Here is a 12,752-nt window from a genome sequence, read left to right on the forward strand (position 1 = left end):
AGCTGGTACCAGCCACTGCAAAAACATGCCAAATTGTAAAGACCATCAAGGCTAGGAAGAAACTGCATCAACTAATGAGCAAAATAACCAGCTAACACCATAATGACAGGATCAAATTCACACATAACAATATTAACTTTAAATGTAAACGGGCTAAATGCTCCAATTAAAAGACATATACTGGCAAACTGGATAAAAAGTCAAGACCCATCAGTGTGTTGCATTCAGGAAACCCATCTCATGTGCAGAGGCACACATAGGCTCAAACTAAAGGGACGGAAGAAGATCTATCAAGCAAATGAAAAACAAAAAAAGACAGGGGTTTCAATCCTAGTCTCGGATAAAACAGACTTTAAACCAACAAAGATCAAAAGAGACAAAGAAGGCCATTACATAATGGTAAAGGGCCATTTGTAAGAAGAGCTAACTATCCTAAATATATATGCACCCAATACAGGAGCACCCAGATTCATAAAGCAAGTCCTGAGTGACCTACAAAGAGACTTAGACTCCCACACAATAATAATGGGAGACTTTAACACCCCACTGTCAACATTAGACAGATCAACGGGACAGAAAGTTAACAAGGAAACCCAGGAATTGAACTCAGCTCTGCATCAAGCAGACCTAATAGACATCTACAGAACTCTCCACACCAAATCAACAGAATATACATTCTTTTCAGCACCACACCACACCTACTCCAAAATTGACCACATAGTTGGAAGTAAAGCACTCCTCAGCAAATGTAAAAGAACAGAAATTATAACAAGCTGTCTCTCAGACCACAGTGCAATCAAACTAGAACTCAGGATTAAGAAACTCACTCAAAACTGCTCAACTACATGGAAACTGAACAACCTGCTCCTGAATGACTACTGGGTAAATAATGAAATGAAGGCAGAAATAAAGATGTTCTTTGAAACCAATGAGAACAAAGACACAACATACCAGAATCTCTGGGACACATTCAAAGCAGTGTGTAGAGGGAAATTTATAGCACTAAATGCCCACAAGAGAAAGCAGGAAAGATCTAAAATTGACACCCTAACATCACAATTAAAGGAACTAGAAAAGCAAGAGCAAACACATTCAAAAGCTAGCAGAAGGCAAGAAATAACTAAGATCAGAGCAGAACTGAAGGAAATAGAGACACAAAAAACCCTTCAAAAAATTAATGAATCCAAGAGCTGGTTTTTTGAAAAAATCAACAAAATTGATAGACCACTAGCAAGACTAATAAAGAATAAAAGAGAAAAAAATCAAATAGACGCGATAAAAAATGATAAAAGGGATATCACCACCGATCCCACAGAAAGAAAAAATACCATCAGAGAATACTATAAACACCTCTACGCAAATAAACTAGGAAATCTAGAAGAAATGGATAAATTCCTCGACACATACATCCTCCCAAGACTAAACCAGGAAGAAGTTGAATCTCTGAATAGATCAATAACAGGCTCTGAAATTGAGGCAATAATCAATAGGTTAGCAACCAAAAAAAGTCTGGGACCAGATGGATTCACAGACGAATTCTACCAGAGGTACAAAGAGGAGCTGGTACCATTCCTTCTGAAACTATTCCAATCAAGACAAAAAGAGGGAATCCTCCCTAACTCATTTTATCAAGCCAGCATCATCCTGATACCAAAGCCCGGCACAGACACAACAAAAAAAAGAGGAATTTAGACCAATATCCTTGATGAACATCGATGCAAAAATCCTCAATAAAATACTGACAAACTGAATCCAGCAGCACATCAAAAAGCTTATCCACCATGAACAAGTGGGCTTCATCCCTGGGATGCAAGGCTGGTTCAACATACGCAAATCAATAAATGTAATCCAGCATATAAACAGAACCAAAGACAAAAACCACATGATTATCTCAATAGACGCAGAAAAGGCCTTTGACAAAATTCAACAACCTTTCATGCTAAAAACTCTCAATAAATTAGGTATTGATGGGATGTATCTCAAAATAATAAGAGCTATCTATGACAAACCCACAGCCAATATCATACTGAATGGGCAAAAACTGGAAGCATTCCCTTTGAAAACTGGCACAAGACAGGGATGCCCTCTCTCACCACTCCTATTCAACATAGCTTTGGAAGTTCTGGCCAGGGCAATCAGGCAGGAGAAGGAAATAAAGGGTATTCAATTAAGAAAAGAGGAAGTCAAATTGTCCCTGTTTGCAGACGACATGATTGTATATCTAGAAAACCCAATCGTCTCAGCCCAAAATCTCCTTAAGTTGATAAGCAACTTCAGCAAAGTCTCAGGATACAAAATCAATGTACAAAAATCACAGGCATTCTTATACACAAATAACAGACAAACAGAGAGCCAAATCATGAGTGAAATCCCATTCACAATTGCTTCAAAGAGAATAAAATACCTAGGAATCCAACTTACAAGGGATGTGAAGGACCTCTTCAAGGAGAACTACAAACACTGCTCAATAAAATAAAAGAGGATACAAACAAATGGAAGAACATTCCATGCTCACGGATAGGAAGAATCAATATCATGAAAATGGCCATACTGCCCAAGGTAATTTATAGATTCAATGCCATCCATATCAAGCCACCAATGACTTTCTTCACAGAATTGGAAAAAACTACTTTAAAGTTCATATGGAACCAAAAAAGAGCCCGCATTGCCAAGTCAATCCTAAGCCAAAAGAACAAAGCTGGAGGCATCATGCTACCTGACTTCAAACTATACTACAAGGCTACAGTAACCAAAACAGCATGGTACTGGTACCAAAACAGAGATATAGACCAATGGAACACAACAGAGGCCTCAGAAATAATGCCACGTATCTACAACTATCTGATCTTTGACAAACCTGACAAAAACAAGAAATGGGGAAAGGTTTCCCTATTTAATAAATGGTGCTGGGAAAACTGGCTAGCCATATGTAGAAAGCTGAAACTGGATCCCTTCCTTAGGCCTTATACAAAAATTAATTCAAGATGGATTAAAGACTTATATGTTAGACCTAAAACCATAAAAACCCTAGAAGAAAACCTACACAATACCATTCAGGACATAGGCATGAGCAAGGACTTCATGTCTAAAACACCAAAAGCAATGGCAACAAAAGCCAAAATTGACAAATGGCATCTAATTAAAGAGCTTCTGCACAGCAAAAGAAACTACCATCAGAGTGAACAGGCAACCTACAGAATGGGAGAAAAATTTTGCAACCTACTCATCTGACAAAGGGCTAATATCCAGAATCTACAATGAACTCAAACAAATTTACAAGAAAAAAACAAACAACCCCATCAAAAAGTGGGCGAAGGACATGAACAGACACTTCTCAAAAGAAGACATTTATGCAGCCAAAAGACACATGAAAAAATGCCCATCATCACTGGCCATCAGAGAAATGCAAATCAAAACCACAATGAGATACCATCTCACACCAGTTAGAATGGCCATCATTAAAAAGTCAGGAAACAACAGGTGCTGGAGAGGATGTGGAGAAATAGGAACACTTTTACACTGTTGGTGGGACTGTAAACTAGTTCAACCATTGTGGAAGTCAGTGTGGCGATTCCTCAGGGATCGAGAATTAGAAATACCATTTGACCCGGCCATCCCATTACTGGGTATATACCCAAAGGATTATAAATCATGCTGCTATAAAGACACATGCACACACATGTTTATTGCGGCACTATTCACAATAGCAAAGACTTGGAACCAACCTAAATGTCCAACAATGATAGACTGGATTAAGAAAATGTGGCACATATACACCATGGAATACTATGCAACCATAAAAAAGGATGAGTTCATGTCCTTTGTAGGGACATGGATGAAACTGGAAACCATCATTCTCAGCAAACTATCACAAGGACAAAAACCAAACACCGCATATTCTCACTCATAGATGGGCATTGAACAATGAGAACACATGGACACAACAAGGGGAACATCACACACCAGGGACTGTTGTTGGGTGGGGGGAGGGGGGAGGGATAGCATTAGGAGATATACCTAATGCTAAATGATGAGTTAATGGGTGCAGCATACCAACATGGCACATGGATACATATGTAACAAACCTGCACGTTGTGCACATGTACCCTAAAACTTAAAGTATAATAATAATAAAATAAAATAAAATATAAATAAAATATAAAGTAAAATAAATCAGCGTTATGTTGGCCTCATAAAAAAAAAGAAAGTATTCCAAACTGCAGAAACAGCAAGTACAAAATTCCTGAGGCAGGAATGAGCTTGGAGGATTTCAGGAGCTGAATGAAAGCTAGTATGGTTGGAGCCCAATGAGTGATGGGAGACTAGAAGGAGACACAGTCAAAGTGGTGGAACTAGATCTTAATAGGCTCCAATGAGAAGATTTTATTCTTGTTATAACAGGAAGCCAATGTAGGGTTTTAAGCAGGGGAGTGACATGGTGTGATTTACATTTTAGAAAGTTCACTATCTTACTGTGTGGATAATAGGTAATAAGGGAACAAGAGAGTAGTCAAAAAAAGCCAAATAGGAAATTGTTTCAGTAGTCATTATGGATTGGTTGTGTCCCTCTAAAATCTATATGTTGAAGTTGTAACTCCTAGTATATTATAACTCTATTAGGAAATAGGGGCTTTATCAAGTTAAAATGACCTCATTTAATCAAGTTAAAATGACCTCATTAGGATGGGCTTGAATACAATATGACTAATCCACATCCAGTATAATGCTGGCAGGCACACGAGGAGAACAATATCTGAAGAGGAAAGCAGACATTAGTGTCCTGCTTCTACAGGCCAAGGAATACCAAAAATTGCCAGGAAACCACCGGGATCTAGGCAACAGGCATTCTCTCTCACAGCACTCAGAAGGAAGAAACCCTGCCAGTACCTTGATCCTGAACTTCTAGCCTCCAGAACTGTACGGTTCAAATCACCCAGCTTGTGATACTTTGTTATGGCAGCCCTAGGAAATAAATAGTCCAGAAGTGAGATGATGGTGGCTTGGAGTAGGATTATAGCATTAAGATGGGAGAGATGCTTGGCTTCCACTTTTTTGGAAGAAGATTCTACAGGATTTACTGATAAAGTAAATGTGAGAAGAATTAAGGATGACTCCTAGGTTTGGTATATTAGCAAACCGATGGATGATGCCTTTTACTGAGATGGAGGACGTTTGTGAAACAACAATTATTTGCTCAGTGGGAGAAGTGAGAAATCAATAGATTTGTTTGGGTCATGTAAAGTAAGATGTTTATTACATGTTCAAATGAACATCTTAGCTTCACAGTTAAATGTATTCATGTGAAGTTGGTGGGTGGTGGTGATTGGGTGGAAATCTGGGCTGGGCTGGAGATATAAATTTAAAAGTTATGAACAAATATTTCATATAGTTGATATTCAAGTATATTCATATTAATATTCACATACTTTATATTCATATTTTTCAAATATGAACAAGTATTTGTTCAAATCAGGACAGGTATATAAACCATGTGATGAGATGAGTGAGTGTAGACATATAAGAAAGCCAAGAATTTGGTCCCTAGGAACTAAAGCATTCAGTAGCCTACAAAAGGAGCTGAAAAAAGAGAAAAAGAGTTAGTCTCTGACATATGAAGAAAACAAGGAGTTTTTTTGTTATTTTAGAAGAAAAGTGAAAGTATTTCAAGGATGTAGTGGTAAAATACCGGAGAGGGTTCCAGTGGGTTGAAAACTGAAAATACATCATTGGACTGCAAGATGGAAGTCATTAGAGATTTTAACAAGTGTCACTTCTGTAATGATCTTGATAAGAACGCAACCAGAGTGGGTTGAAGAGAATGTGGGACATGGAGAGGTGTAGACAGTGACTGTAGGAAACTCTTTTAGGAATTTTTCTGTGAATAGTGGCCGGAATGGAGCAACAGATGAAGAGGGATATGAATTCAAAAGAATGGGGCTCAAGTTTGTGATATTAAGACATGGCATGGTTGCTGAAGGGAGTGATCCAACAAAAAAAGATAAATTAATGATGCAAAATAGAAATGATAACTTTAGAGGTAAAGTCTTTGAAAAGATGAAAGGGGAAATGCTTGTTTAAAATGGGAACAAACACATGTCCTCCACCACACTCAAGGGAAAGCAGTGAAGTGGCCAAAGAGGCAGGTGATTTGTTGGAATTGGGGGTGAGACAAGGTGAAAGACATGATGGCATCTATTTTATTCATGAAGTATAAGGTGAGATCAGGAAAGGATGACAAAGATTTGGAGACAGAGAATAAGCTGTCAAATAGTTGTCTAGTCACAATCAGAGTAGAAAAGTGACTTTACTGTGGAAGTATATTGAAAGTGTCCGATTGTGTTAGATGCTCATTTGGGGTTTATGATCATATATTTTATGTGACCTCAGTTAGCAGACAGGTGTATTATATTCTCCAATGTGGGTCAGGTGTTCAGGTGCAGATGCAACATACATGACTAGGGAGTGACAAGACTGAAAGACACAGGCAAGTAACCACAACAATTTAAAACGAGAGAGCTCCAAGTTTCTGAAAGCCCCCAACACAATGGGATTGCAAGTTAGGCCACCTGCTAGCTATATCCTAGACCCAGACGTTTTCCAGTGGAGAGGAGAGGGTGACAGAAAACATTTCCATAGAGGGCAGGGCAGTGGGGAGTATGAGGTAAGGTCAGAGTCACCTAGGGATTTTTAAAGCCACACTTGCTCACTCCCCAGCGATGCTGAGAAACAGCACCCCATGGGAGGTATGGATCTAAAATGGAAAATTTTTCTTTTAGTGGACATTACTATTGATGGGAATGGGCCAAATCCTTAGAGTAGATGGAATAGAAAAACAAATTGTGAATGACTGGCACAGTTCATACACTCCTAGAAGAAAAAGAAGTAGGCAGAAGGACACAGCATGAGCTCAGTAATAAAAAGTCAAACCAAACTTCTCACTTCCTTTTCTCACTGTATTAAAAGACTGCCAGATCAGGGCAGGTGGACAAGCAAGAACAAAGATTTTGTTCTGTGGGGAATAGGAGAGGGAGATGTTTAGAAATAGGTGGAAGATTATTGAGTAATATTAAGGGTCCAACTGATGTTCAAAGTCAGGCATGGCAGTAATCTGCATTCTTCAGTAATGCTCTCCCTCAGTCCTGAAGAGCATAGACATAGGATTAGAAAATGTGGGCTGAGCGCAGTGGCTCATGCCTGTAATCCCAATACTTTGGGAGGCTGAGGTGGGTGGATCACTTGAGGTCAGGAGTTCGAGACGGTGAAATCCCGTCTCTACTAAAAATACAAAATTAGCTGAGCACGGTGGTGGGCACCTGTAATCCCAGCTACTTGGAAGGCTGAGGCAGGAGAATGGCTTGAACCCAGGAGGCAAAGGTTGCAGTGAGCTGAGATCGTGCCACTTCACTCCAGCTTGGGCAACAGGAGTGAAACTCCATCAAAAAAAAAGGAAAGGAAAAGGAAGGGAAGGGAAAAGAAAAGAAAGGAAGCGAAAGGAAAGGAAAAGGAAGGGAAGGGAAAAGAAAAGAAAGGAAGGGAAAGGAAAGGAAAAATGTGATCTTGACTTTGGAGTTCTGCCCAGTGTGTTGGAAAAATCTAGGGAGGAAGAAGTCCAAGGTCCTGGTGAAAAGACTGAAGTGATGAACCCAGGGAACGAGGTAAGTTGAGGGAAAGAAAGGAGGCAAGGGCTGGGCACAGTGGCTCATGCCTGTAATCCCAGCACTTTGGGAGGCCGAGGAGGGCGGATCACAAGGTCAGGAGATCGAGACCATCCTGGCTAATATGGTGAAACCCTGTCTTTACTAAAAATACAAAAAATTAGCCGGGCATGGTGGTGGGCACCTGCAGTCCCAGCTACTGGGGAGGCTGAGGCAGGAGAATGGCGTGAACCCGGGAGGCGGAGCTTGCAGTGAGCCAAGATTGCGCGGCTGCACTCCAGCCTGGGCACAGAGCAAGACTCCGTCTCATAAAAAAAAAAAAGAAAGAAAGAAAAAGAAAGGAGGCAAGAAGGAGACTCTTTGGACTGAGATACTGGGGAGAAAGTGCAGCCACCAACCAAAAATCTTGTTGGATTGAAGAGCTGGTGTGGAGGGAATCAAGACATGGGTGACATGGCAGGAGTATGGGTTGTGGTCACATAGTGGGAGGACAGTTTTTCACGTGGGTTTCCTGGAGAGGAATCAGATGTTTCTGACCATTACTAGCTGTGTGCCAGCCTAGGAAGTTCATTCTTAAGTCTTTCAGAAGCAGAAGAAAGCAGGAAAATTGCTTGCTAAATTACCCACGAAAGTCAAAGCCTTTCTTCCTTAGAACTTTTGAAAGTGAATTGTCACTAGGACATATGGGGCTTGATCTGGTCAACCATCTCATGATTTTTAATTTTCATTTGGGATTTTTATCTACTTCTTCATAGCAGAGCAAAACAAACTTGTCTTTTTCCCATAAATATAATTTAAAAAGAGACAGGCTGAGGATACCTACCAATGGGTCACTCTAGGCCTTGCCAAAGTATGGGATCAGGATATGAGGTAAATCCCATTAATTGCTGTAATTGATAGCTCCAAAAGGGAGTATGGCATACAATTAGAAGTTCCCAAAAGTTTGCAGTTCCCCTGGAGATGTTATAAAATAGAATCAGCGTTATTAGCCCACATTCAAGCAAAAGCTTGTTTAAAGTGGGGCATTTTCTAACTTCTTATGGATAGACTAGGCCTCTCTTGACAGTTTTGTTAAATTTAGTATTCCGTGAAACTTATCAAGGCCTTTAATATTATGTACATGCCCTTAATTATAAACACATATTTCTTCTCTATTGCAAGATTTCTCTTGAACTTTACAGATCTGTCAGTGAAAGAGGAAACTTGGATACCACATGTGGAAATAACAAAAGTGGGATATGAACCTCGATTAACTAGCACATAAAGAGTGCTGTTCCTTGAAAAAAGCTGTTGGATTCATTTAGGTAATCATCTTTTGATGAACGTACTCTTGCTAGTATAACCTTCTTATTATCATGGAGTTACAAATTAGGTCTAGAAAAGACAACTGGAAACATCTGGCCCCTTCTAAAGCAATAACATTCCAGTGTGTTTTTTGACATACTATGCAGACTCTTCCAATAATTCTGGATCTTACACATTAAAAGCTCTCAAGCGAAGGTGCTAGTTTGATTTTTTTTAATGTTTTATTTCCCCGAAAATAGCAATCAAATAACTGGATATACACATTTCCATTTTATAATCACTATCACACTGTAATCTAATTACTTGTTTAAATGTCTGTTTCCTCACTAGATTAGCCCCTTAGGGAACAAAACATGTATCCATCTGTGTAACCTCCTTATGAAACTACAGGTATGTGCTAGAACTGTATCCTCTACAAACAAGAGTACCAATAGGTGAGTAGCTTTCTTTAAGAACATTTATTGCGGTATTGTTAAAATGACAGCAAACTGGAACTAAATCAAATGTCCATCAAGTGGGGAATAATTTTAAAAGTTATAGTAAATCTATAGATAGAATATTATTTGGCTTTAAAAAAAATGAGTTAGAGCTGCATCAGTTGACCTGGAGAGATGTCCATGATATATTGCTACATGAGAAAAGCAACTAACAAGCAGAATTATAGAGTGTTATTCAAAATTGTAAAAGTCAACAATGACACCTTGTAAAAAAGATACATGTTTATGGTTGTTGGACAATATTCATAATGCACTAACAGGGGTTACCTTAAGGATGATCAGGAATTAAGGTAAATGAGTGTGGGAGAATATTGCTAGCAAAATGCAAAAATACTCATGCCATAATGATAAGAGAAAATGCAGAATGCATTACTGGTTGATGCCAGGCATAGTTCTTAAAGCTCTACATAGACTGTTTCACTTCCTGCCCGCACCAACTCTGTGAGGTAGGGATTATTATTTCTTTAATTTCACATAACAGAAAACTGTGGTCCAGAGAAGTTACTGAATTGGACAGTGGTCACACAATAATTGGCAAAGCTAAGACAAAATAATAACAAGCAAATAGGCAAAAAATAAAATTGTATTTTTTTTCCTGGAAACTAATCAGATCAAATGAAAAGCATCCATTTAATTAAGTAATAGACCTGTGGATTATTTTTTGCCTCAAATTTTTGCTATTATTTAATATTACTTCATTTAAATAAAGTAAAATTATTAAAAATAAATACAATAAAATGGCTAGTATGGTGGTTTTCAAAATCTGTCCTCAAGGTCTTCGATGTGGGAGGTCTATGTTTCTTCCCTTTGAATCAGGTGGGGCCTGTGACTGATGTCTCTGGGCAACCACATAGGAGAAGCAATATTTTGTGCTTTTGGATGCTGAGTCAAAAAAGGTAATACAGCTTCCTCCTGGCTTCCTTTTTGGGAAGCTTGCTTCGGAGGATGCCAGCCACCATGAAGCCAGTCTCATACAGAGAGGAAATGAGGCCCCGGCCAAGAGGCAGCATCTACTATCAGACTTCAGATGGTGCCAGCCTCTCCCTAGCCTTGGAATCTTCTAGCTGAGGCCCCAGAAATCACAGAGCAGAGACAAATTACACCAACTACACTTTGTCTGAATCTACAGTGAGCATAATAAATGTCTGAGTTTTTGTTTGTTGTTATTGTTTTGTTTATGTTTGGTTTTGTTTTGTTTTGTTTTGCTACAAATTACATAACAACAGATAGCTGGAAGAGATTCTGCAGTGATGTTCGTCAGTTTGGGGTAGGTTTTCCCTTAGTTTTATTCTTCTGCTCTCTTTAGGCATATTGTGGTGGTTAATTTTATGTATCAATTTGGCTGGGCCACAGCGCCCAAATATTTGGCCAAACATTATTCTATATGTTTCTGGTGAAGGTGTTTTTTTATGAGATTAATATTTAAATGAGCAGACTTTGAGTAAAGCTGGTGACACTCCATGATGTGGATGGGCCTTATGCATTCAGATAAAAATCTTAATAGAACAAGGACTGACCTCTCCAGCAAGAAGGAATTCTGCCAGCAGACTGAACTGCAACTCTTGCCCGATCTTCCTGCCTGCCACCTACCTCATCAGGTTTTGGATTCACCAAGCCTCCAGAATCACATGAGCCAATCATGTCAAAACAAACCTTTGTTTGTCATCATTGTTTTGTTCGTGTTTTGGTTTGATTTGGTTTGGATGGGCTCAAGTGATCACTCTTCCTCCGAGCCAATCCAGTTCAATTAAGTTCATATCCCATTGCTATCCCTCTGATTTTCTCACCTTGTTCAGCACACAGAAGAGAAATCTTACTTCTGCTATGACAAGGCTGCCTAGATTTGGAAACATAAAATGGCATAACATAACCTCTCTCTCTCTCTCTCTCTCTATATATATATACCCACACAATCTCTGAATAGCACACATATTACACACGTTATACCTTTAACTCTGCTTCCCAAACTACTCACCAGTTGCGCCTGCATCCAAACCTCATTGTAGTATCCAAATAAATCACTTCTGTTTAAGTTGTTACATATGTGATATATTTAAGAGGTCTAGAAAGAGACTAATAGTAGCATAGAGTCAATCTTCTAAACTTCTTTCTCTCTCTCCCTCCTTAGGACAAAAATCGGAAGCAATATGCAGCCATTTCCAACAAATGAGCAGCCCATATATTAGATGGCAACATCAAGGATAGAAAACTTTGGGAAGATAAAGGCCTGGGAAGTAGATTAGCTGTGGCTTTCGCCTGGATGAGGCTTCATGGAGTTACATATGCCACTGAGAATTCCCGAGTGACAAAGTGATCAAATCCAGACAAAGGAAGAAAGGAAAGGTGCAGCTTACCCCTCGAAGCAGTGGGCAACTGTCAGAACCCACTTCTTGGCAATGAGAACACAGCCACAGATATGTCCACTGGGTTCACTCTGCAGAGAACACTGCCATGGCCACCTTCCAGGGCGACTCGTCCGACCCCCAAGGATCCTTTTGTTCATTCGGGCAGCAAGGCGGCGCCCACAGTCTACCAAGGAGCAGAAGACACGGTTTGTGAGTTGATGCCAAACCTTGCTAAATGCTTAGCTCTTTGCTGTCACTTACAAGCGATCACTCTTCCCCTGAGCCAATCCAGTTCAATTAAGTTCATATCCCATTGCCACACCTCTAATTCTCTCACCTTGTTTAGTACACAGAAGAGAAATTTTACTTCTGCTCTGACAAGACTGCCTGGATTTGGAAACATAAAATGGTATAACATTAAGTTACATATCTCCTGTTCAATTCAAACACTTTGCCAGTGAAAAACAAGACAGCTCCAACTGTTACCACCGGAAATCACATTCTCTGAGCAACGATTCCTCTTGGTGCAAGAATTCTCAAGGCAGGAGTGTGGTCAGATATTAATCATGCTGTAGGCGGGAGTATATAGAATATATATACTTCATTTTTTTAGTTCATGTAATGTCATCATAATTTAATTTCACATTTGTGGGAAAAGAAACCATTTTAACAAAATTTCCCACATCATTTTGGCTGGTGGAACCACAACGTAAATTCAAACTACAATTCTCAAGGGGAGATGGGAGTACTTTTTAGAATTAGTGGTGAGGAGGCAGCATGTCAGATTTTTATGCTTATACAAAGTGGCATGTGCTCAAAACAAGTTTAGAAATAGTCCAAGATGAGTAAAATATCACTTCAGAAATTTAAAGAACAGATTAAGGAATGGAATATTTAGACTGGAAAAGAGTCTTACCAAGACTCTCAAGGTTAAATTTCCGCTATATGAG

General features: G+C 39.3%; 1 protein-coding gene across 2 annotated transcripts in view; it reads right to left on the bottom strand.

The window, feature by feature from the left end:
- Positions 1–12,752, bottom strand: part of CORIN (corin, serine peptidase) — a 257,414-nt gene that overhangs the window by 22,529 nt on the left and 222,133 nt on the right. For both annotated transcript variants that reach the window (XM_055246563.2, XM_055246562.2), the window contains 2 exons: positions 12,140–12,189; positions 11,812–11,986 (listed from right to left, as the gene is read on the bottom strand). In XM_055246563.2, the coding sequence (XP_055102538.1) occupies positions 11,812–11,986; positions 12,140–12,189 (225 nt within the window). The remainder of the gene's footprint in view (positions 1–11,811; positions 11,987–12,139; positions 12,190–12,752) is intronic.

This window comes from Symphalangus syndactylus, chromosome 16 (assembly GCF_028878055.3).
Source record: "Symphalangus syndactylus isolate Jambi chromosome 16, NHGRI_mSymSyn1-v2.1_pri, whole genome shotgun sequence".
Lineage (NCBI taxonomy): Eukaryota > Metazoa > Chordata > Mammalia > Primates > Hylobatidae > Symphalangus > Symphalangus syndactylus.